Here is a 26,637-nt window from a genome sequence, read left to right as displayed (position 1 = left end):
CAGCGGCAGGACAAGGCGGCGCTGGTCAGCGAGACCCGGCGGCGTTTCGAGGCGGAGTACCTGCCAGGTGAGCCGGGCCGGGCGGCGAGCGGGGGATGCGGTCCTTCGGGCTTGTCCGCTATCGCTTTTCCCCTCTGTGTGTCAGATACCTCCTTTCCCAGGTGACTGGGTGTTTGTGCCTTTGCATAGAATCAGTTAGGTTGGAAAAGACCTCCGACATCATCGAGGCTAGCCTAAGACTGAGCACCCCCTTGTCAACCAGACCATGGCACTGACTGCCACGTCTAGTCTTTATCCTTAAACAGCTGCAGGAACGGCGACTCCACCACCTCCCTGGGCAGGCCATTCAAATATCTAATCATTTTTCTGTGAAGAATTTCTTCCTAATGTCCAACCTAATCCTCCCCTGGTGCAGCTTAAGGTGTCCAAAGCTGCAGATGGGGATGGTGCACAGTGGATTTCTGTGCTGGCTCTCAGTGCTGTCTGTCGTGGTGGGTTGCTGTCTTGGGCTTCAGGACCTGTCTGGGCAAAGCTCTCGGTCCTTTTGCCTTCCTTCTGTCTTCTGGCTGTAGAGTGGTGTCTGGGACAGTGGTGTGCTTGGTGCTTTTTGGACATAAAACATGAATGGGAAGTGGGAAGAGAATTCTGTCCTCGATGAGTTTGTTAAGGGAAGAGTTGCTTTTCTGGAGTAACTTGCACTTGAAATTCATGCGGGCCATAATTAAGATCATGCTTGTGTCATGTGGGGTGTCCTGCTCGGTTCTTAAGTGCAGATGCATTTAAACATGTAAATGAAGACCGGGAGATGGTGGGGATGCCTAGGGGAGAGGGAAGACTGGGGTAAGCCTGGTGTGATGTCCTTTCATTTCAAGGTTGATTTACATTGCTTACGATGGAAGAATATATAGTAGTAGAGTATGCTACCAATTGTAGTAAGCAGTACATTTTATTATGACATTCTAGAGACTTTTCATTAAAGACACACTTCTATCTAATTTTTAGTGCAAATACAGTAAGGGTCCAGTAGTTGTGTTACCTGCGTCTCCTTTAATATAAGCCTCAATCCTGCAAACACAGGCCTTGCTTTGATGCTTTTGATCAGAATTATTGAGGTTATGTCGCTTTCACTTTTATGTAAGAGTTACACGTTTCTATGACTTCTTTGTAATTGGCCAGAACACTTTTTTGGAAACCTTGAGGATGGTACAACTTTGTCTCTGCTGACTTTCATAAAGGAGTCTACTTTGGCCTTGGTTAGGAATGACTTATATTTCTGCCAAGATGACAAAATTATTAGAAAGTCTTGAAGCAGAGAGAGCTTCTATTACCATTTGAAATTCATATTTCCAAATGAATAAAGGTGTCTTTGGAAAGCTCAGGCTAAGGTGAGTGGAGGATTGTCTTAAATTCTAGATTCTTTTGGCTCTTAATCTTTTCAGTTAGTGTATATTTTCATATGATAGATGATTCAACTTGCTTTATATTCTTTTATCCCAGAGTCACGCTCATAAGTAGTTACTTCAGAAAGCCTAGAACTGCTTTGGGACAGTTGCTGTGGAAAGGGAGTATTACCCTTTCAGTTGACCAATCCCTTAAAATCTTGGAATTTCGCAAGTTTCTCTAATTGTGATGAAGCCTCTGTTGGGCTGGTTGATACAGCCATTAAAATAATTGAATACTGTTGCAAGGTAAGCCCTAATCCTATTTGTAGTGTTTTGAACACGTTTTTCCCAGTAAGCCCATTTTTGGGTCACGGTCTGGGGCTCTTAGCCCTTTCAAGCAAATAGGATTAGGACTTTTTTGAGTTTATGTTATTAAGACTCTGCCTGAAATTAAGGAATTCCAGAAGCAAATTAACATTGTTGAGCCACTTCCAAGTGAGGAAAACACAGGTTTTCAGTTTTATAGCGGTCCTTTAGCCTTTACTGTGTTCTTAAATGTATTCTTTTATGCTTCTTAGTCAAAAGAAACATGGAGGTGCATGTATGCAGACACCCCCAAAACTGTGAGTTTGTGGTGTAAGGGTACAAATGATTGCTTCATATCTAGGAGTTTCAATCTGCTTTCAAAAGTAAGGGCATGTTTATGCTACACTGAGAACCTGATCATTCCTGTGGAAGTTTAGAGTGGTCATAGAATTGTGGGCCTCTACAGAGCAGACTTTATTCCATTTACAGGTGAGCTGCAGGTGTTAAAGGTTTGAGTAAAGTTTTCAGGCAGTTGTGTTTCTGGAGGTTGCAGCTGTCACTGTTTCATTTTCCCTCTGAGGAAAAGAGTGTAACTGGTTATTCTAGGAACTGATGATTCTGATCATCAAATATGGTGAAGTAATTAATCTACATTCTGTAACTCATAGTTACTGGTTTCCCCCTTCACTCTCTCATGCAGGAAGAATTAGTAATGGTCACAAATGCCGTGATGGCCTTACAGTAATGTTTATTTTTGTTGTGAAATGAAAACTTAGGGGGCCATTGAAATCACTTATTGGCAGAATGCTATTTTTACATTAAAGTAGAATCTACAAAACTATATTACTATATAGCTGATTCAGAAAAGTCTAATATTCCAACATGAGTTGAGTGTTATAGTTTGATATTTCACATAAAAGTTACAACCAAATAATATGCTTTGGCCTTGATAATTTTCAAGGTAGGGTGGGAAGAGTTGTGTTCAGCAGTTGGAAGCACCATAAATCTGTTTTTTGAATTACACAGTTGTTTCCTTTATGTGACTAAATCAGAAAACTGTTTTGATAGTTGAATACAGTGTGGAAAATAGAGTGTCAGAGAACCTTACTGGCTCATTTCCCCAAAACTCGCACAAGAACTTTCTTGCTGAAGTTCTTGAGCAAATTTGGCTGCTCAGGGATTCTAGGAGGAAAGTTTGGCCACTGTTGGATCTTATCTGCAAAGCAGTGTTTAATATTGACTGGGATCGTGTGGTGGTTTTTTTTCTTTTTATTCAACTTTATAGCTGGGTTACAAAGACAACTTCAGTTCTTGTGAGGAATGTATGTCCCATTAAATTAAAACTCTTGCATTTTCACTTCCAATAGTGAAAAGTTCCTTTCAGTCCAGTAGACTAACAAACACTGTCTGATGTGGTAGGTAGACAGCGCTTTGTCTTCAGTTTTTGGGCCTAATTTCTGTTTTGTCTGTTTGGATTCTTTGTGAGAGTTAGTGATGTAAATGATTCTGGTAGTGAAAGGAACAATGAAAACAAAAGATTATTTTCTAGTACTGACTGGTACTAACAGTGTTTTCTAGCAAACAATCATGTCTTTTTCTATAGTGATTTTTCATTCCTTAGAAGACTTCTAAAATTAGCTTCTATATCTGGGCTATTACTTTCCATTTTAATGTTACAATGGAAATTATTTATAATCAAATCTTGTTAGATTTTTCCAGTCAACAGGTTTTCTTTGCATTTGCTTTTGCATATTTACCATTTCTTATTGCATGTATTTCCTGTCCTCCCCATTTACATCCTTTTACTTTCTCCTATAGGCAAAGCTTAATTTTCAGAAAAAGATTTTGCAAGAGAGGTTTCCCACTTCAATTTAAAGAATTAAATTTCATCATGACTTTCTTTAAACCACTACCAAATGGGTTTTGTTAATCATATTGTCTGATTGCAAATAAAATTTTAGACATTATGGTGCATCCCTAAAAAAAGCTCGTGATAGGACTATTGTAAAAGACTCTTAAAGTAATGTTTTACATACCTGCTTGTGTGGTTTAATGCTCTGAAAAATGTATTTTCCCTGGTTCTTGGCTTTCAGGTTTGAAGATGGTGGAAAGATGAGATAGGAAACATACTTTTATAAAAAGCTCTGTAATATTAATGACTGAGCCTTCTATTAAAAGTAGTCTCTATTGTCACTGAATGTGTTCAGTTTTCCTGAAAGTTTATCTCATCTTGTCGGGGCAGATATTTTTTAATTTCTGTTTGTTATTGAAATAATTCTTTATTGGACTGAAACAATTGTTTTCTTTATCCCTGTCCCTTTATGGCTACTGATCTTAAATTGTTTTCAGTCTTGCTGATTTCCTCATCTAGCACTTGAAGGCACATACCTGAATTGTTATAGTACTTAACTTAATGTTTGACATCAACAAGCCAATTAAAATGGGTTTCCTTTTTCTAACCAAGGTCAGAGGAATAATTATGACCATTTTGGACTGAGACTTCTTGGCTGAAATGGCTTTAAGGCAGTGGTTAAATTGAGAGTCTTTGTGTGATGGAACACTTCACATACTTTTCTAAGTTGCTTTTTTCCCCTGCTTTGTACAGTGAAGTCCAAATCTTTGGTCGCGAAGCCCAACCATGAACAGTGAAGTGTTGGGAGTTTTTCTCTTCAAAGGCATGAAGCTGCTATCCCTACTTAGCTTTATGTATGTCTTGCTCTTTTCTTTTCTGGATAAGAGCTTGTTCTGAAGGAAGGAGTCATTCAGGTTGTTAATTCTGAACTTCTCTGGATTAATTTAGTGCAGGACTTAGCTATGCTGCCTGGTTTTGAGTCCTGTAGTCTTTCTTCTATATTCCTGTTGAATATTCTCAAATTTGTATAATTTTTCCTAAAGCACGAACATGGGAAGAAAACACAGCAGCACAGCATTGCTCTCCTGGTAATCACAGAATAGGTCAGGTTGGGAGAGACCACAGTGGGTCACCTGGTTCAACCTTCCTGCTCAGGCAGAGTCATCTTAGAGCACATGGCACAGGATTGCCTTCAGACTGTTCTTGAATATCTCCAGTGAGGGAAGACTCCACAGCCTCTCCAGGCAGTCTGTTCTAGTGCTCGCTCACCTGTGCAGTAAAGAAGTTCTTCCTCATGTTCAGGTGGAACTTCCTGTGCATCAATTTCTGCCCATTGTCTCTTGACCTATTGCTCAGCACCACCAAGAAGATTCTGTCCTGGCTCCATCCCCTTGGTACCCTCCCTGCAGATACTTAGACACTGATAAGGTCTCCTCTCCAGACTGAATAGGCCAAGATCCCTCAGGCTGTTCTTGTAAGAGAGATGCTCCAGTCCCTTAACTGTCTTCATAGCCCCCTGCTGGACCTGCTCCAGGAGCTCCTGGCATTTTAATGTAGATGGCATTGATAGAAGAACGATGTGAAGAGAAGGGATGTGACAATTTGTGCATCAAAGACTTAACATTCTTCTAGTGAAAGTATTGCAGTGAAATTCATGTTAATTCAGTTTTGCGCAATTCTGAGGTTGTTTTCGGAGCTGTTGTCTGGTGTTATAGAAGATCCTTTATGTTGAAACACGGTAATTAAATGATACAGTTTCACTGTAAGTTTCTCTGCTTGAAGAAGACGACTATTAAAAGGGCAGGATGTGCTTATGGAAAGAACAGAACTCCTCACTTAAATGGAAAACAAAAAGGGAAGGCAAGTAATACAAGTAATATAAGAAGCTGCTGTTCAAAGAGAACTTTGTCTTCTTCCAGTCTTTTCCCTCAACCTCAAGTATTCAATGAGGAAATGAAAGTAACTTCAACTGTTTTCAAAATAAGAGTAAATACCTGGTCAGTCTTGCTCACTCACATTTTCCTGAAGGACTTTTAGCTAAAGGAATAAAGAGGTCTAATCGTGGCCTCTTCTCCTGCTATTGTCACTGTTACTCTCTCATGTGTAGCTTAGAATTTGGGTTTGATGCTCTGGTAAATATAAAATTTGCTAAGTAGATTACAGTTTTTCTTGCTCTTTTGTATCTGTCTTGCTTGGTTTTTACACAGCTTGCCAGTTCAGTGGAAAAGTCTTGCAGCATTCCAGTTTTGCTTCTTCCACAGGCTGTGGAACTATTCTGTGATGCAGAAAGATTTGAATCCCTTGGACTAAGGGAGTAATCAGGTTTCTAAGCTTCTGGACTATGGAATGTTTCCAAAAGTCTGGCACTGCTGTTACATACATGGGTTTCAATATCTTTTTCTGGCAAAAGTAGCTGTTAATGCTGTTCCTTGTGTTACCTTTAGAGCAAGTGGTTTGTGTTCCAAATACTTCATGAAATTCTGTTCTTTATGGACTTAAATACAGAGATGTCCATCTTCCTGAGTTGAGGATGACTAACCTTAGTGTCTCGGTGTCTTAGTGGCAGTTCTGCACGTGAAGAATCAAGCACCTAATTTTCTGTTGAGAAAATTATCAGTATATGTTTACAGGTATCATGAGTGGCTAGGCTTGGAGATTGTCTGAGGTAAGTTACTTCAGTTTATAGTTTCACTTGAATTTCCATTTGGGTGTCCCTCAACTTCTGTTTTCCTTTCTGGCTTCTTAATTGTGGTGCAGGATGTATTTAAATTATGTGTTGAGAATTCCAAATGTCTTATTTTCTTTCAACTGATTCGGATTTAACTCCAGAAGTTTCTAATAACACAGGAACTGCAGTCAAGTGTTTCAGGAGTGATTTAAATTTAGAAACATTCATATTATTTCACAACATAGTTTGAAAACAAGTTTCCACATGTCTGTAAAATTGTGACGTGTACAAATTTGAATAGAAATTCGTCCTCTGAACTGACTCATTTTTAATCACTGGGTTCTTGGAAGGACTCCAGCAATTTTATATCACTCTGCTTTATATGTGAGATAAAACACCTTTCTCTTGTTCACTTTCTCATTCTAAATTTTACTTGTTTTGTAGCAAGAATGGGATAAATCAGGTAAAAGTCACACAGTAATCAGTACTCCTGTTGTTCTGTCGGTCTTGTTAAGCTTACCTGATTCAAATACTGGCATTCTGCAAGTGCTTGTGGATGCACAATTTTACTACTTATTCCCCTTGATTTAGTGTGTTGTATTATATATATAAATTAAGGTTACATACTCCTTGTTGAGAATATTCAACTATCCCTATCTCTGAATCCAGCTTGCTTCCCATTGATGGTGGAAGTTTGGATAAAACATTTTCTCTGTTCCTCTTTTGTTTTCTTAAAATATTCACAAAGTTAGATAATATTTAAATAAATATAGAAATTTAAGTTCAGAGTTTGGGAGAATTTTTTAGTGGCTGAGAAATGTGTTCTGAGGCTTGTTTGACATAATGATATCTCAATTTTTAAGTTACAGTTTGATACGAGATGCATAGTTATGTCATTTTGACAGTTGTGCTCTCAAACAGATACTGAAAGCAGAGAAGAGAGCCTCATAAAGTAGTGTGAAATGTTATCTTGTCAGGTTTTTACAGAATCACTAAGTATTCTGAGTTGGAAGGGACCACAAGGATCATCAAGTCCAGCCCTTAGGTGAATGGCCCCCACAGAGATCAAACCCACAACCTTAGCATTACCTGCATTACCAGGCTCTAACCAACTGAGATAATCTCAGGGTCCTGGTGGTGGGTTTTCTCTTCAAGTACAGAGTACCCAAATCCCTTTTATAAATAAGTTATACATGGGACTGTTCTCAGCAAAATACTTGGCTGATGGATCAACTGTGGTCACTCAAAGCTGGAAGCTAGTGCATGTTAGAGCTTACTGAACTAAGGTGAAGGTACCTCAGGCGCTGGAGACACGTAATACTGATGTTAAAGTAAATATTTGATCTCACAGAGCCCTGGTTTGCTGTGGCTCTGAGTGGGTAGGTATGGCTTGAATAGCCCATGTACTGTAGTGAATAAGGCACAGCACAGAACAGGCACTGTGCTATGGCTGAGAGAAGCCAATGCTTCTCTTGCTTTACCTGGCTGTCAATGTGACAGCTTAGTTACTGTACATGACAGTATCTCTGAAGGGATTATGAGTTGGAATGCATGCTACATGAAAAGAGGCTGTGGAATCATTCTACCCTTTAGAGTTTTCAAAACATGACTAAAAAAAAAGTACTTAACCTGTTTGAACTTGAAAGTTGACCTTGCTTGTGAGCAGGGAGGAATTAGGACTCAGATGTCCTGCAGAAATCTTCTTCAGTGTTAATTTTTCATGCTTTTCACTGGAAACTAAGTACTGTTAGCTTTTCTGTGTCCACACCCTAAATCATTGGGGGAATAATAAAATTTCAAATGAGCAGTTGAGACTACAAAATTCATACCTATAAATTTTGCAATCCATCTGTTGACCTAGAGCCACAGGGAAGTTAAGCACATCAGTCTTGTGCTAAGTGATCACTTTACTGGGCTTAGTCAGACTATAGGGAATCAGCTGTCTTGTGCAAGTATAGAAATGATGAGAGAAGGAACTTAAATAGTTACAGAGGTTTTAGTGGATTGCAGGCTTTTGGGCAGAGAGGAGCAAGTAGGAGACTAAGATTAAGGAAAGCATGATTTAACTCTAGGCTAGTCTAAGGAACAAGGTAAGGTAGTGGGATGGGATCAAGGGAAGGAGAAATTTGGAACCTAATGAAAAAGGAACCCAGTAGTTAATGTATGTGAGAAGCAGTCAGGTGTGAAGAGATGCGCTGGGGGAGTGCAACTGTAATAACTCTTAGTCGATGGACACATTTAAAAGTGGTATATTCTTACTAATTTGTGACAGGAAACACTATAAATTGAAAGACAAGTAAAATAGGTCATATCTTTGCATGTAGACCAGTAAAACTACAAATATTGACAGAATTTAATGGTGTCTTTCTCTTAACATTTTCCTCAGAGCTAAGTTGATTGAAATATGCATCTTCAAACCATCCAGTCACAGTTCTGAGTAGTTTAATTATGGTGGCTCTGAAAGTAGTTATTTCGAATTTGTTGCTGCTGACAAAGGAATAGTCTTTGCAGTACATGAAGATTAACTGATTTTATTAATGATCAGTATTAAATTCATGCTTACTTTGGAAAAAAAAAAAAAGAATTATGTGAATAGCTTAAAAATGTAAGGTTGTTTTTGTTTTTGTTTTTTGGGGTTTTTTTGGTGGTTTTTTTTGTTGTTGTTGTTATTTTTTTTTTTTTAGTAGTTAGCAAAGAGATGTGTGTCAGTGTCTGTTGCATTCAGAAGCCTGTTTCTGTCATGGGCTCGTGATTTACATTCTGTTTATACCAATTCCTCAGATAGAGGAGCATTGTTTTAAAAACTGAGTGTTTGTTTAAGCATATCTACAATAGGAATAGGTCCACTTGGGCATTTGTATTTTACAAGCTTCCATGTTAAAAAAATTAAAAAAAAGAGCAGCAACAACTCCTATTTTATCTGAAGTATTTCCTAAAGCTGTTATCCTGTTGCTAGTGTGGTGCAAGAAGAGTTTAAGTCTTAGGGGCTTTTATACTGCTCTAGAGTTGCATGTAGTTTGTGTTTGCTAGGATAACAATTTATAATAGGTGGAAACAGTGCAATTTTTGTAGAGAAAACAATTTTGTTTATTGCAGTTATGTATAGTGCATGGTCAGAAATAGTAATTTTAACATTTGTTGCCTGTAAGCGTGAGCTGGTGATGCCTAATATACACATTCATCAGTACAGAGATTCTTAGACTATATAATAATTCATGTTAATTACAAAAAACTAGTTTTAAGAAAATTACACCAGTTCTACAAGCACCTTCTTGTTTTCTAATGTTTTTTAATTTGAATAGGAATCACAGAAAATATTTTTCTAGTGAGAGTAATCTTGTGGTGTCCCTAAATAGCATCACAACAGGTTTTAATCAATTTATTATGCTCTGCCTTGTTTGCTTAAATTTGAAACTGCAGAAGAAATCCTATGTACCTGGTAGATACTCATATACATACACTTCACAAATCTCTTCATGTTTTTCTAGCAAATGCTATGTTCTTACACTAATTTATTTATTTATTTGCTAGATAAATCAGATAAATATGATTCTAGAGATGTGGAAAGACTTCAGCAAGATGATAAATGGGTTGAAAACTACCTGATTTGGCGTCATGATGTTGTGGATGATACTTTAAAGATGATTGATGAAAGCTTTCAGTGGAGGAAAGAATATACAGTTAATGGTAAGCTATGTTTATATAATGATTTTGAAACTGTGTGTTGCTTTCCTATGGAAATACAACTGACTTCTATATGTAGTTTCATTAAGCATCTCTTAAAGGTCTTGCAAGTAACATAGATAGCTTTTTTTGTTGTTTTGGTTTGGTTTTGCTTTAATTCTTACTCATCTATCTTGTTTTGTCTCCTCGCAGTTACTTGAGTGGAGTCCTAAAAAAAACCCAAACAACTAAACCCCCACAGCAAACAGGGCTCTCTTGTTCATTGTAATAGCACTACTCTGGCACACGCAGTAGAATAGATCTCATTTTTGTGCTGTGAGAATGTTTTGAAGGTGAGCTCTATCTACAGGGCTTCACAATCTGAATTAGAAGTTTGAGCGAGGGGAGGAGGGCTGCAAATATAAGCAAAATAAATATTTGCAGCATTTTTTTCTTAGATAGATTATTTTATTCTTATTTCTCAGTAAATAGATCCTACTCTATAGTGTGAGTGGAAGAAGATAGAGATTTCAAATGATCTCAATATTTGCTTTACTGAAGACCTCAGGAAGTGGTTCATGAAGATATTTTTATATTTTGTAGCTAGATCTTTGCATTTTTAGAGACTTAACATGTTAAGTTACGATGTGATTATTAACACAGTTACTGAAATAATATTTCATTTGGCTTTTGCAGACTTGTCAGAATCTGTCCTTCCAAAATGGTTATTTGAAATTGGTGCTCTCTTCCTGCATGGATACGATAAGGAGGGCTATAAATTATGTAAGTTATACAGTCTATAATTTGAGTCATTCATCATGATTGCGTTTGTGGCATTTTAGCATCTTTTTGAAAAATAAATCTCTTAAGAACAGAAATAGGTACGTATTGGCAGTTGTTTTTGGTAGAGGTGGTATTTTAGTAGCCTGGAGTATTTCTTTGGATCACAGAAAAGGAATCGGTAAACTTTGTCAGCAGTTTTAAAAAAATCATAAACCTTCATCCTATTTATAATGCAGTTTTTAACTTGCGTGTGTAAGCTCATTGGTTTTGTATCCACTGCGGTGAGTATATGGCCAGGATGAATGTTCCTTATTTTAGTGTATTGTCAGTGCTCTTCTAGCAACTCACGTTTCACTTTTGCAATTGGAAGTAAAAGACATGGAGAAGAAACGTGGTTTTTTCACTGATACTTTCTAAGTTTCAGGGAGAATAATATTAAGAGTGTACCTAAATTACTTTCCGACTTGTCTAATTTTGATATCACAAAGATACTAAACAGGAAGGCTGCTCTTCACATTACTGCCCCGAATATTTCTTTCATCACTTCACTGTATAATCAGTAATTTGGTCTCAGACATTTTTATAAAGCCTGTTACTTTGAATTATGCTTGTGGGTTTTCTTGTGAAAAACAAGTTTCTGTATGACTCATCTAGTTTTGTTCCAGGTAATATATATTGTGCTTTCATTTAGACAATATTGCTCACCTTTTGGAATTTTTCAATTTATTTTAGAAAGATCAATTGCTTTTTATATAATTCATAATGCATATATAAGTAGTTTTTCAAAACACATCAAGTATGATGCTGTAGAAAACCCAAACGGAAAAAGAAACGTAAATTTTACAACAGCACATAAAATACATGCTGAACATAATGTTATGTCTTAGGACCACATGATTTAATTTGAAATTATGAAATTATAATCTAGATAAGTAGTCTTTAAATGCATGAAAAGTATTTTTCCACTTACGTTTCTTCTGGGGTGTAATTCTTTGTATTTTCAGTTTTTGAAAAGTTGGATTTATAAAAATGTGAGGAAGGAAAGGGGGGTATGTGGAGAGGTATGCAGGTTTTTTTCTGGCTGTTCAGTAGCCAAAAAATCAGTAGAAATGTAGAAGACAAACTCAGAGGTGTTAATAAATTTCACTGGGTCCTGTATAGCTATTTGCATAATGTTTTCTCTTGGTTTGGATCTGTTGTTTCAACTTTTGTGTGTGTTCTTCTCCAAGTTTGGTTCAAGGTGAAACATCATACAAGAGATCCTAAACAGCAACTTGACAAAAAGAAACTGGTAGCATTTTGGTTAGAACATTATGCCAAAAGAGATCATGGAAAGCCCTTAACAGTGGTATTTGACATGGCTGAAACTGGAATCAGTCACATAGTAAGTATTTTTATTGCCTTCTCCTGATTGCTTTTTTAATTATTTAACCTATGTTCCCAGAAAAAGGGAAGTCCCTGTACAGTCCTTGATATCTAAATAATGTAACTATTGTTGACATCAGGGTTATGTTGGGCTTTTTTCCATGGCATGAGCAGTTTCCAAAATAGTTTGTTACATATTAAACTTTGTCTTCTGCAGCACATGGAAAACTTTGCTTTTAGTTTGGTGATCGAGCTGAATCTCAGCTGTTTTAACGTGAAAGTTGGAGATTCTGCCTTTCATTACATATTTATAGATTTATTCTAATAACTAAAAATCTCGTAGATTGTCTCTAGGTCAAAAAAATGGTATTGACATTTTTCTTACCAAATGCCATGCTGTCCTGTTATTACAGAAATGGCTAAAACTTTATCTTGTTCGTTCTTCTTTTTTTTTTTTTTTTTTGTTGGTATGGTAAGAATGCATTTGAATGTAAGAAAAAAACAAAACAAACAAACGACAAAAAAGCCAAAAACTTTTCTACCTTTTGCAGGCAGGATAGTTTGTGCAGCACAGGGTCACAAGCTTATGAGAAGATATTTTGACAAATCACAGAATCACAGAATATGCTGAGTTGGAAGGGACCCACAAGGATCGTGGAGTCCAACCCTGAGCCCTGCACAGGACCATCCTCAAGAGTCACACCATGTGCCTGAAAGTATCATCCAAACACTTCTTTAACTCTGTCAGGCTTGGTACCGTGACCAGTTCTCTAGGGACCCCGTTCCAGTGCCCAGCCTTCTGGATGAAGAACCTTTTTTCTAGTATCCAACCTAAACCTCTCCTGCCGTAACTTCAGGCCATTCCCTTGGGTTCTGTCACTGGTCACCACAGAGAAGAGATGAGGGCCTACTCCTCTACTTTCCTTCATGAGGAAGTTGTAGACTGCCATAAGGTCTCTCCTCAGTCTCCTCTTCTTGAGACTGAACAGACCAAGTGACCTCAGCCAGGACTTGTATGGCTTTCCCTCAAGGCCCTAAATAAGTACTTTGAAAGGGAGGATCAGTGTTCTTACTCTTATCAGTGCTGTGAGAACTGTCTATCCATGCTCCTAAGGGTAATACTGGAGCTATGGTTTTGTATAACAAGAATAAAGGACTGTAATAATTTCCTTGATGCGAAAGATCAATTTGATTTAGGTTTTATGGAGTATATTTTGAAGCAACTTCTTTCCAGCATCTTTGAGAATCCCAGAGCCACAATCTCAGCAAGTGCTGTCCCTAAGTACAGCACTGTCCCTAAGTGTCCCACTGTACAGTCTTCCTTTACAGTTGGTACATTTATCACAGAACAGGAATATTTTGAATGGCTGTTTATAGGCATGTAGAGTAGTTAAGTTTTATGTTAAAAGAACTAGGATTTCCAAGTTCTCTTCCAGAGTGTGCCTCTTTTTTGTTCCATTCCTATGGACATCTACTATGTTGGCTTTTATCACTGGTATGCAGCCGATAATTCTAATAGCTCATGCTGTGTTGCACCATGTCAGGCAACTAGAATAGGTGCAGTTATTGAGTGGTCTGTGAAATCTGTACTTCTAATTCCAGACTTTCATTGAAATACTGTATCTGTCCTTCTGCTAATCTGATAGAGAGCAACATCCTTGTTAATGGAGATTCTAGTCGTTACTTTGGAATCCATCACTGTGTTTATACTGTTAAATGAAAGATACTGCATTTAGTATGAGCAACAGACAGTTGAGATAAATGCCTCTGTTAGAGGCTACCTTTTGCCTCTAAAGATGCCAAACTATCAGTTAGCTTCTAGTTACTGAAGCTACTGATAAAGTTTTCAAGTTGTGGCTTGTCTTCTTACACAGTATTTTGGGGTTTTTTCACCCTGTCCACAAATGTTTTAACAGTATGTTTACATTGCTCTAGGAGCCCATTCTCCATAGCATTTTTGCTGTTACAACAGGCTTTAGATTCTCAGTCAGAAATGTTTTGTACTATTTCTGAAAGTGTCTGCCCACAATTTCTCTGCATACCACAAACTAATACTGAAACAAAAAATTCTCTTTAAATGAAAACAGTTTGTTTGGTTTTTTCCCCCTTTGGAAATATTCTGCTGAGTGCGGTAGTATGCTGAACAATGTGAGACAACTATTGGAGGGAAGTTTTGGTATGTTTAGTGCTTTTCCATATAATACTTTAGAAAAGCTTGACAGATGATCTTAGTGCTAAAGGTTTACCTTTCCTGCACATCTTAACTCATATTGATACTCTGCAGTAGTTTAGATACTTGAGTTATTGCTCCAATCATAAGTCTGACTTCTTTCCTAGGTCCTAAAGCTAAGTTTGGTCACAATCCTGCAGCAGTTTAATGAAGTGAAAAGCACTGCATTGCATTTGGATATTCGTAGTATGTGTAAAATTAGCGTATGTTCGATTACAATATAAGTATCTTGTGGTACTCTTAACTAAGCCTGTATTTTTAATGTTTTGAATAACATTGCATTTATGCTGTGATTTTTACTTTAGGACTTGGATTTTGTTCGGTTTATTGTCAACTGTTTTACAGATTATTACCCAAACTTCCTCAGTAAGTATTGTATATTAAATATTAACATTGTAGACTTCTGTTATAAGAGCATTTCATAATATGACAGAAGATGGGGGAGACTAAGGTTTTTACATATTCTTTCTGGGGTAACTACATGGAACATGTGGATGTTACAGAGTCAGAATATTTTTGTGTCCATAAGTCAGTACAACTTCGTAAATAAATTTTACATTAGTCAAAAAGCAACTTTTTATGAAGTAATAATCTAATATGTTTTTATATATTAAAAATTAATATAAAATATGTTAGAAATGAATTGACCTGTTATTTCCATTGCTTGTTGGTACTTGGGTAGAAGCTTTACAAACCTGCATGACAGTTTTTATCCTTTAGAATTCTTCAGGGGATGAAGAATGAATAGCTATAGAAAATTTGAGGGAGCAATGGCTTATTCTGAAAATAAGTAAGGCGTGTTTGTGTGCACACTTGGATAAGCTTACTTGCCTGCCAATTTTTTTTTTGGATAGGCAAACATGGAATAACTTTTGCTAACTCATCTTAAACATGTTATAAATTTTAGGTGAAAATGTTTGTGAATATTGAAATTCTGTACAGAAACTGCTTAAACTCTGAATATTAGATTTCAGCTTGCTGATCAAAGTTAAAAACTTTAATCAAATATCAAGGCAAGTGCAACATTGTTCTTTTTTTGACATTCAAGAGCATTTTGGAACACTTCCAAGTATTTTCAAACTTATATGCTAAAACCAGGAATATTTGGAGGAAATGGATTTACAATGATTCACAGTACTTGTTTCTTTGTGAAGAAGAGGTGCTGAATATACCAGTTAAACTTTTTCCTGTTCAGTAGTTGCTTTTCTAGGTCAGGTTGAGATCTTGCCTTTCTTTGCCTTACTTGAGAGATTAGTTATTAGTAACAATATGTCAGAAAAGTAATATCCCAGGAAGTATATAAACAGTATGGAACTTAAAATTTTATTATCTCTTTTCCAAGTGAACAGCCATTGTTTTTATATAGTAATAGCAATAGGCTCATACAACTTAAAAACAATTATACAAAATTGCTTTTACAGGGAAGGGAACGTGGAGGTGTTGAAGTGAATATTGACTTTTTACATTAATATTATTGCTGTGCTTACTCTTAAACAGAGAAATGCCTAACACTTGGCATTCAGATTTTATTTTTTCTTTTCAGCCAAGATAGTAATATTTGAAATGCCATGGATAATGAACGGTAAGTTGTTGTTTGTTTCTTTCTCTCTCTTCAGATTGTGATAACTCTTAAAATGTAGAGGCATAAATAGGAAGTGTTTTTCTGCTTTGTGTAAATACAGATGAATGGTGGCATTTCTTAAGCATGGATCTTTCAATCTGTCAATTTGATGATTGCTTACCTTTTATTTTTCCTTCTAGCATTGTATTTTGGATCATACTTTAAATGGAATCCATATTCATTGTGTTGTTTTTAAAGGCTGGGAGACTTTGAAAACTAGTCTATTCCTTAAATGTTTTCAACTCGAATCCTTTAAGGAATCCCATATATTTTACTGTATATTCATGTTTTACCATCACTGAAATAACAATGGTGTTTGAAAATACTTTGTAGATCTAAACAAGCATCCTTTAAATCAACAAAATATTTCAGATAGGAAGAGTGTATACTTATCTTTCCTAACCTGTCTCAGTCAGATTTGAAAATACAATTGGTTTTACCCCCTCAGTACTTCCTGGGCTAAATTCCAAGACAACAAATCTATCAGTTATTAAATCAAAGATACTTTTTCCATCCTCTCTGTAAATACTCTTTTCCTTACACTGTTTATCCCCATTATAAAAGTACAGAACCTGCTCTGAAAAGTATCTTAGAGGATGTAGCTCACTTGTGTTGTGTAAGATCTACCAATATGGAGGAAAAAAAATCCTACAAAAAAATAATTAAAAAACCCAACAAAACCCCTTTGCTGACAACTTATGTATACTCTTTGGTTTTTTTGTTTTGTCTTTAAGCTGCTTTTAAAATCGTGAAGGGTTGGCTTGGCCCAGATGCAATAAGCATGTTAAAGTTCACAAACAAGAGTGATGTACAGGAATACATCAGTGGAGAGTATCTGCCACCTCACATGGGTGGAACTGTGAGTATATTAACATTTCATGCCCCTTCTGTAATAAATTGAGACACCTATATAAATTCCATGTGCGGGGTTGAGAGTTGGCACTTCACAGATGTGAAATGTTTTGAAATTGTTTTGCCAATGATAATTTGAAAATATAAAATAGGTTAACTTCATAAGAATTTGGCATCTGGCAGTCTTAAACAGAAATAGTTTTTCTGAATCATTCATCCACTTACAAGTCACTGGAAATCACATAGTTTTTCAGACCTTTTAAAAAAAAATAGGTTTTAAGTGCATTCTTCCTTCTACTTTTTTCCAACCTGATGAATTACAGGTAGTGCTGGATTATTAAACAAGTTCTATGAACAGAAAGGAGGTTTCATGGCCCTCTGAGAGTTGTTGTCCTGCTCTAAAGCTATAATTCACTAAAGACCATTATATTGCAGTTATTCTTTGTTGTCTCTAGCTCTGCATTTTAAGACATGGTTGAAGATTCTTTTTAAAGAGTGTAGTAGAGCTCCAAAGTGTATGGTACAGGCAGTATTATCACTTCAGCAGAACCAGAACCCCATTCCAGTGCAATCTAAAGAGTGGAACGCCACAAGCATGTTGCACAACTGGTTTCACTTTTCACAAAGCTAGTAGATTAGTTTGCATAATCTAGTAGATTAGTTTGTGTAATCTTTATAATAGAATTTGCAGAAAAAGGATGTTTTTCCTTTTAAGTTTTCATAGGCCACTTATGGTAACAGAATAAGCCCACTGCAGGGAAGTTACTTTTAATTGTTCTTTTTCTACAGTTTCTTTTCTAAAGTATTTTTGATGTTATGGCAGTAACAATATGGAGAAAAGGATGGTTGTGGTTCAGCAGTAGTAGGAGAGTCCATCTTCCTTTGTATATAAATTCAGGGGAAAGTTCAGGTGGTCAGAGCATATGAAGCTTGTTTTGGGAATATAAAAGAATATCACCTTGGGAATTACCTTGCCTTTTTATTTGACTGAGATTAATAGCCTCTGAAAAGTGCTTTTGCATGAGATTTTTGAAGAAAAGGTAACCTTTTTCTTCATGGAAAAATTGCTGTACTTCAGGAGTGGGTATTGAGGAAAGAGCTGATGATGTCTGAAGTGGCTTCAGTAAGGAATTGGGATGGGGTTTATTAGTGATTCTGGGCTTGGCTGCTATGGTATTGTCCTATGGTTGAAATAGAGGGGTGGGTTTTTTTCATCCTTGGAGCTAAATATCTCCAGTCTGCTTTTTAGACCATCTTACCTTAGAGTTATGTGTTTAAAGAAAGAATTTATGGCTTTGCTAAATGTTCTTGTGAAGCATCTGACTGAGCACACAATCTTAGTTATCCCTAATACTGCATTGGTCCTGGAAGGTCTCATTGCCAGTTAGTGATTGTTGATCAAGTTGGCTCTGTATTGCCCATCTTCTGAGAGCATTAACAACTTTCCTAGTCATGGAGGCATCTTATCCAAACCATTTGTCTGGGATAATAAGTTCCGGTGGCAGAAATAAAGAATAGAAGTAAAGTTGCTTGACTCCAGAGGTTTTGACAATTTCAGAAAAACAGCTGGATCTCTGCATAATGAAAGCTCTGTATTTTGAACCAGCACATACTTTGTCTAACTACTGAGTTTCTTTGTTATTTAGCCACTCAATGGTTATTTTGAGCTGTTAACTTGTCATAATTTGGAAGAATTGTTAGCTAATACTGAGATCTTTAGATTTAGATAAAAGAGAGCTGTAAGTCTATAGAATGGATGTATCAAGCATGGGATAAATGTCTTGTTTACCTGTCTGAGGTTTTTACCTTGTTAGCAGATAAACCCATGTCACTGAAACCTACAGGCTGTGACTTTGAGTTATCCCAGTGATGAGAGTTCAGCTGCTGAAGCAATCCAGTACCAGGGATTAATGAGGCCAAGTGAAGTGTGCAGCAAAATTGACTTCCCTTTATTAAGGTCACTTTTGTCATATGCCTTTCATCACATGCTAGAAGGGAGTAAAAAGGCTTTTTATCAGTTTGGCTGAGGAAGCTGGATATTTGTCTTGTATTTGCAAATGGGGGGTGCCAGTATTCTGGAAGCCTGCTGCAATATTTCTAACAATCTGGAGTCTTAGTATTTTCTTCTATTAGTGGATTAGTCTGTAACTGATGCTTAAAGCTTGTCCTTCAAGTCCTTAATAGGATATTGTTTGAGCCGGTGGATACCTGTTTCATTGACCTAAAGGTCTTTGTTGCTACAGCCTGAAGAATAGGAGAGGTTTACACCTTGATTATAGATGATAGGAAGTATGCTGTTTTGTTTGTAGTTTCTTTGAGTGGTCCCATCTAAGATTTTTCCCTTTTTTTCCCTCAACCTCACATTTTTCCTTGTTTTGAGAAAATGTACTTACTTGTGGAGAGCTCTCTTGGAACACCTTTGTAACTCCCTGCTGGATACGTAGTTTTGGAACTGTGGGCATTGCTCAAGTCTGCCTCACAGGAGTCAAAGCTATGTTAGGGTTTTTTTCCACTGGAAAAGCTGCCAGACTAATTCAGTTTACTTGAAGTTTAAAACTGTTTGAAAATGCAGTAGGAACAGAGATGCCTGTTTAAACACTGTTTCTAACAGGTAAAACTGTTTTGAGAATGTTAAGAGGATTTCTAGTTAGCAAAAACTGGTTTTTACTGGTCATTTAATAGAAAAGATACCTTTACTGTGGTCATTGAGAACTTTAATATGCTGCTTCAGCATTACTCAGATGTCTTAAATGTGGTCTTTAAGTTGATTTGGCATTCCAAAGACTGAGGGCTGACTTGCAGAGGATATGCTAAAGGTCCACACACTAGGTTAAGGTTCAAGGATTATTTGGGGTTGTTTTGTGGGTTTGGGTTTTATTTCCTTTTCTAAAATGACCATTATGAAACGAACATGCAAAGAACAACTGATGTTGTTTGTCACTTTTGGAGTGGTTTTAGAAATAGCTGTCATAAGTTTTAAACCACATCTTCTAGAACTAGGAAGAGAACTTCAGCATTAAGACTCCAAATGCTGATTCTTGATACACCAGCTTCAGCAGTTCTGCTCTAACTATAAATAACAGTTCCAGTTTACTGGCTTCATTGGATGACAGTATTTATTTGTCTATTGATGGCAAAATAAAAACTACTGGTAAGTGTCAGCTTTCTGCACAGAGGTACAATTTAAAATGGATAATTGAAACATACAAGTAATGTGAAATAAAAAAAATTGTTAGTATTTCTGTTTGAAAAATCCTAGAGAAGGCACTTCTCACACTCCTAAATAACCAACTGTTCCTTTAAAAATCTTTATCTTTTAGGATTCTTTCAAGTACAGTTATCCTCCACTGGTTGATGATGATTTTCAAACTCCTTTATGTGAAAATGGGCCCATTACTAATGAAGATGAGCATGAAAGTAAAGAAGAGCTAGATTCAGACACCAAGGAGATGGGAGAGCTGAATGAAGCACAAAATCTTAATCAGAAAAAGGTATCTATGAAGACTTAGACAAGACTAGCTAAATGGTTACAAAGTGGGACAAGAGGCATATCATTTTGGTTATTTGTCTTTGTTTCAACTTTTTTAACGTTTTGTTCTGTCTTCCAATTTGACAAAAGAAACCAGTAAAACTGAAAAATTATACTTGCATTTCAACCTTGGCTCTTAGTCTGTTAGGACAAGTTTGATACTTCAGAGTGTGTAAAATGTGTACCAAATACTTAGTCTATCTCTTGGAATATAGTGAATTGTAAAATTAAAAGGGGGTTTGTTCTTCTGCTTTCAAAGGTAATGTTTTTCTATTTGGTTTATTTTTAATCTTGGGATATTTAGTGGTGTACATCTTGAAATACATCTAGGTTTCTGAGTTGCTTAAATCAGTATGTACATGAGAAAATATTAAGTTAAATATTTATACTGTATTGGATGTTAATTTTTTTCTTAAATTATTGATAAAATCTCAAAGTATAAAGATTTTCATTTATTCTCAGGAGAAATTGTATTCCTACTCTGTCAGTCCTGTTTTACAACATAATCTTCCTGCAGTGTTGTTAATCCAGAAATAAAGGCATTGTTTTACATTTTTTTTCAAGTTCACATGAAGTGATGTTTAGGAATATGCAGTGATAATCACAGAGGATATTGCTTGTGAAAATAGTAGGAAAAATCTGAAATTCACCACTTTAGTGCCATAATTAATTTTGGAATATGCATTGCAAAACTTCTGTTTAATGGAGTAGAATACTTACACTTTCAGTTTCATTTACTGTTCCAAGTTTGTCGGAATAATTTGAAGCATGCAGCTCACTAAGTAGTTCAGTTGTTCTTTGCAACTTGACCAGCTTTTCAAAAGAAAAATGATAATTTCACTGACCTTAAGGTCAAAAGGAAGCATTACATAACAATGGTGACTTCCTGACCATTAGACTCAGTAGCTTCTTTTGCTTGTAGTGTATTTTCCAAGCTATGATTCTCTGATGCAGAAATATGAGCAACTCCTGTTCAGTGTGTGAGTTGCCTTTGGTGCTTAATAAGCCTCAGTGTTTGGGTTTTTTTAATTTTTTCTGGGTGACCTAGCTTTCTACTCTACTTTTTTTTTTTTTTTTTTTTACTCTTGAGATACCATAAAACAAATAATTATTTTGTTTTATACAGTGTAATCAAGTTGCTACTCAATTTTTTTCAATGAACTGTGATTGACTTCTATATTCATCATGTGTCAATTAGCCTTAAGGCACTTTTAAGGCCTTACCTTTAACACAGTTCTAGAATTTCAGATCAAATCTAGTTTTTGGTACTGTTTCTGTAAAAAATAGGTGGTTTTTCTTGAACTCAATTCTTCTATTTAAAAATACTTGCTCTTTCTTCTACAGCAAGTGCACCATTGTTTGCCACTTTAGTGTTACATTCTTTTCTAAAATGTGTTTTTTAAAAATGCTCCCTTATTGTCTCAGAATGGTTGGCTTTTCTTATTTCCAAGTTAACTAATTTTACTTGACTAATATCTATTTATATATCTAAATATAAATATTCAAATTTTTAGTAAGACCACCTTCAAAATTAGTGTGTTTCAGGTGATCTGTGAGAGATCATTATCTTCATTTTTCTATACTACAGGTCTTTGCTTTCTTAGGGGACTCTTGTCCCCTAAGAATTCATCTGATTTATTTAATATATGTAAGCCTCCTCTTATCCCATAGAAGAACCTGTGTCTTTCCACAGAGTACAGGGAACCATGAGTGATAAACTTGGTTAGTAAGTGCCTGTGCAGTAGATGCCTCCACCTTTTGTTCTATAGTTATATTTCCACTTGTAATTTTTGTAGAACAAAACTCAGCATATAACTAGTGCACTATATATAGACACTAACCTTTTACTATAACTTCTATAAAATTATAAAAAAAGTTGCTGTGTGGTTTCTTTTTATAAAGAATATAAAATTTTGCATTCTTCTCATTTCCGTGCTTAAAACTTGCATGAACTGAATTCTCTTCATGTCTTTTCTCTGTATTTTAAGTGGAATAAAAAGGAGGCTAAGCAAACTCTTCAACCAGCTGAACTTGAATCATGATGCCACTAATTCTTTCAGTCTTCTGCATTCCCCCCTCACCTGAGTTCCAGAGTTCTTTTTTTTTTTTTTTTTTTTTTTTTTTGTAGTACTAAGATGTCCAGGCCTGCTGATACGTATTTTCTTAATGTTATAGAGGAAAACCCTCAGAACCTAAGATAAGTGCAGTTTTGGATGCACCAATTCAATCAGCATTATTTCTTTTATGTTCTGCAATACTTCAGAGTTTCATCTAAAAGTAATGAAGATATGTTCAGCAACTCTGCCATGTGATCAAGTGTGGAATTGCTACTGTGTTTTCTGTTCAGTGTTGCAGTGATTGTATTGGGGCGTCTGTTTCAACTGAAAAGTTTTGCATTGGATGAATAATTGCTTTATTCTCTTAAACATTTGAAGTACTGTAACTTAGTGTGTCTGCAGTTTTCAAAAACTGACTTAGGCATGAGGAAAATACATGGGGGAAAAAAACAAAGCAGAAGTTTTGTTTCATGCATGTTTATTATGTTATATAACTTCTATAGCAAATCACTTTCTTCAGTGGATTTCAAGCAGCTTTGGAGAATGAATGCATATTAAGCTTGGTTTGTAATATGTAAATTGTTGAAATAAGCCTCCTCATATTCTTTGAAATGCCTGCATGATTCTGTAGTGTGTAATCTAGGTTGCTAGTTAATCATTGTAACTATCATTTTTACTCAGATGAATTCTATAGAACACATTTCCAAATCAGAGGAAACTGACAAAACAGAGGTCAAACCAAAAAATGCAAAGAAAGCATTAACTACTTTTAAAGGACCTTTATTACATATCAGGTAATAATAATTTTCCTCAGGTTTGTTGTTTTGTTTTGTGGTGTTTTTTTTTTTTTTTTTACAATGTACCTTGGACACTTCAGTACTGAACTAGTTGCTTTTCAAAATAAACTGTTTTTTCAGACTATTAGAGGAAAACAAGTTATAAGCATCTTTTTAAGACTGATTTTTACAAAACTTAAAGGATTTTTCTGATTTTACATGTTTTTAGTGAATCTTTTTGTCACCATAGGCATTCTTTTTGTACTGATAAGTATGCATTTCATAGAATTGTAGAAATGTTTCATTTATATTGAGAAACCATTTGACTTAGTTAAACCTGTGCTTATCTGTAAATGAGAGCAGTGGTTTTTGTTTGATTGCATTGGCTTAAGAAAAAACAATGCTTTACCAAGACAACTTTCACTGTTAAATCTTGCTTGAATTCTTTTACCTTAAGATGGTATAAATGTCTACATGAGTAGTTTGCACCATTTAAACTTAATGAACGGGTCCAATTTATTTTGTGTGGCAAGTGCTCTATATAAATGACACATCTGCCCAGAAGTTTTTGTCAAAGATGCTTACATCTTGCAGTTAATTTGCTTTTTATCATTAAATTAGGAAAAAGAAATCAATTAGCCAATATCACTTTTTCTTTTCACTGCCTTTCAGGTCAAGATGCTTGTTTAGAATTTAATTTAGATGTGAACTTTTATTTTCACTTACAGTTTGCTATTAGATGAATGAAGAAAAATGTCTAATTTTTAGGTAATTTCTTAGCTAATTTTTAAGTGCTGTAATGAATTAGTTTTGGAATGAATTTGAATAATGACATGCTCATTAGCTTAAAAATGATTTAATGATTTTGTATATGTAAATTTTTCCTAATTTTGAGATGAAAAACCTCCTCTCTGTAACTGTAGCGTCTTGTATGGCAGGACAAAGGCATAGACAGCAGAATTGTGATTTTAGAAAGATGTAAAAAATTTTCTGGGACAATGACAAAAGGAGATGTCTTCTTTCACTTACTTTTTATTAAAAAAAAGGGGACAAATATCATAAGCAGACAACAACAAAAATTGCAAACAAGCAAAACTAACACCCAACCCCCCCAGACATACCTTTGTTTTTTCTCTTAAAATATTTCAAGCTACCCTTGAATATAAGGGTTGCAGTTGATGTAAACTACATGGAAGAGCAAACTTAGTCAAGTATAAAGGTGTCAATACTTGTAGCCTTGCAGTCATGGAAAATAAAATATTGGTATCTCCATTGTCTTTGTTTGTTTTGTTTTTAAAGTAGACTCATGAGTGCAGTTGTTGCTCTTCATCAATGCTATAACTCTGTTGAAACCAGAATTAGTTTTCATTTCCCTGCAGTGATTCTCAGGACACTGAAGTTGATTGAACTGATAACAAACAGTGCCATTTGTAATCAGTTGTGAGCACCTATCACAGTGACTGTAAGCTCTGCCACTGTGATTAACTTACATCCTTGCTGATCCCAGCATTGCCCCTGGAGCCTGACCAGGAAGCTGAGGCACTGCAGCTCTAGCACCATGAAATTGTGGACCAAAGCTGGGTCCTTGTGTTCTTTTGTGTTTGTAGTCACACTCACAGAGGTGACTCCCTCATTTAGATCACTGTTGTATTTGCCTTGCACACCTTACAGGAAAGGGCTGGCCTCTGCCTTTCTTCCCCAATAAATGACTTTGGTACAACACAAAGCAGCCATTTACTTTCACTGTCTGGCAAAGACCAGCTCGTGTGGTGTCTTTTGGAACGAGAATTTGTAGTACAAGTGAAGTGGTTACATTACACACATCAGAGTAGTGTTTCTGTGAAAATTAAAAAGCCTAGGTGTTTGTTTAAACAGCCCATCCTCCTAACAGCTACACCTCACCCACCCCCAACACTGTGGAACTGCTTGATTTCACAGACAAAATTCACAGAGTAGTAGCCCTCAAGCCATTTTTTTTTTTTTTTTCGTTTGTTTGTTTTCTTTGGCCAATAGACACAGTGGTAGAACAAGAAAGATCAGGTTCTAGCAAAATGATCTTTTTGTGGTTTGTTTTGATGCTAATTAATATTAATATTTTCCTGTCTCATTTATGGTTTATCTTGCAATTGCTGTAACACACAGTGCAGTAGTACAATATTAAGATAGCCAAAATACTTTGTAGATACAATCCTTCCTGTCCCTACTGATCATTGGTTACTTAAGTTGAGAATTTGGAAATGAAAAAAATACTGAGAGGATGAGGAGATAGAATTACTCTATGAAGCTGTTTTTAAACCCATCAGTTTCTTGGTTTCTGCCTTATTTGGCACACTTCCTTCTTTCCCACCAAAAAAAAAAATATATATTCTTGTCATGTGGACTGTCTACTGCATTTTAGAATATCAGCACCCCCTACATGCGCAGTCACCACTGGAATCCGCTTCCAGCATGGGCATTCAGGCTTGCCCTACAGCACCAAGGGTTTTTCTTCTCAGCCAATGCACTGCTTTGTTTTAAGTGAGAGAAGAAAAGATTCATACTGTAAAAGGAGATCTTTTGAGAAGGAAGTCAAACTAACATGAAATCGGCATTCTAAAAGAGGGCAAGGGATAAAAACCATATTTTTTGAAAAAGGTTTTCTGTTAAAAGAATCTGCAGTTTTGTAGTACTGCGTAGTGCAGCGGTTCTCTGTGTGCTCCTGTGACATAATGAAAGAAAACGTTTTGACTTGTTACTCGTTTCCTTTCAACTTAGATGAGCGTGCCCTACCTTTTGCCTAGTAGTGTTTGTTTGAAGGCTTATCCAAAATTAGTTGTGTTTGATGTGGTTTAAAATATTTCATGCATGACTCTCATAATTGCACAAGAATATTAAAAACAAGCAATAACTTTATTTATGCATGTGATACCACAAATATGCAAAGACTGACTCATAAGTACAAGTGAATTTAGCTGTACTGGTTGAAATGATTGCCAGTTGCAGTGCACTATATCAGTACTGGGATAGATGTACAAGGTGATAATTACTCCCTGTCTATGACATCCTATATTCTTTAAAATTAGCATAAATTAAAATCAGCAATACTTTCCCTTAACATAATGCTCTTAAGATGCAGTGGCTGACTCTATATATATGTTGGTTCTTCCTGTTGTTGCAGCTGGTCATGCTCTTCCAGATGGGAGAAGTCAAGGGTAGTAATCAGCTGAGGCAGCTAGTTCCACTTGTCATGAGTCAACCCTCAGCTTCACTACAAAATTTCTTCTGCATTGTGTTTTCACAGCTTTGTTTTATGAAAATCTGTTTATACTGACTGTAGCTGCAGGGTTGAAAGTATTTTATGTTCCTGTAGGTGTGGTCAGGTTTTTTCTATGATATGTTGTAAAGATAATTTGAAGAAACTAATTATTTTCAAATTTCCTGTTAGCCCAGCAGAAGAGCTATATTTTGGATCCAAAGAAACTGGAGAGAAAAAATGTTTGATAGTTCTCACAAATGTCACTAAAAATGTAGTGGCTTTTAAAGTAAGTGTTTTATGTGTGACTTGTTTTGCTTT

At 36.0% G+C, this 26,637-nt stretch overlaps 1 protein-coding gene across 1 annotated transcript in view; it reads left to right on the top strand.

Annotated features, from left to right (window-relative positions):
- Nucleotides 1–6: 6 nt before the first annotated feature.
- Nucleotides 7–26,637, top strand: part of MOSPD2 (motile sperm domain containing 2) — a 31,168-nt gene continuing 4,537 nt past the window's right edge. The window contains exons 1-10 of the mRNA XM_039378157.1: nucleotides 7–67; nucleotides 9,740–9,895; nucleotides 10,568–10,654; nucleotides 11,884–12,038; nucleotides 14,555–14,615; nucleotides 15,793–15,831; nucleotides 16,605–16,729; nucleotides 20,043–20,213; nucleotides 22,990–23,102; nucleotides 26,509–26,605. Of these exons, the coding sequence (XP_039234091.1) occupies nucleotides 9,850–9,895; nucleotides 10,568–10,654; nucleotides 11,884–12,038; nucleotides 14,555–14,615; nucleotides 15,793–15,831; nucleotides 16,605–16,729; nucleotides 20,043–20,213; nucleotides 22,990–23,102; nucleotides 26,509–26,605 (894 nt within the window). The 5' untranslated portion in view covers nucleotides 7–67; nucleotides 9,740–9,849. The remainder of the gene's footprint in view (nucleotides 68–9,739; nucleotides 9,896–10,567; nucleotides 10,655–11,883; nucleotides 12,039–14,554; nucleotides 14,616–15,792; nucleotides 15,832–16,604; nucleotides 16,730–20,042; nucleotides 20,214–22,989; nucleotides 23,103–26,508; nucleotides 26,606–26,637) is intronic.

This window comes from Pipra filicauda, unplaced genomic scaffold (assembly GCF_003945595.2).
Source record: "Pipra filicauda isolate LSUMZ 115617 unplaced genomic scaffold, ASM394559v2 scaffold12_size5214236_pilon, whole genome shotgun sequence".
Lineage (NCBI taxonomy): Eukaryota > Metazoa > Chordata > Aves > Passeriformes > Pipridae > Pipra > Pipra filicauda.
The sequence above is the reverse complement of the archived record's forward strand: the minus strand, read 5'-3'. Positions and strand labels throughout refer to the sequence as shown.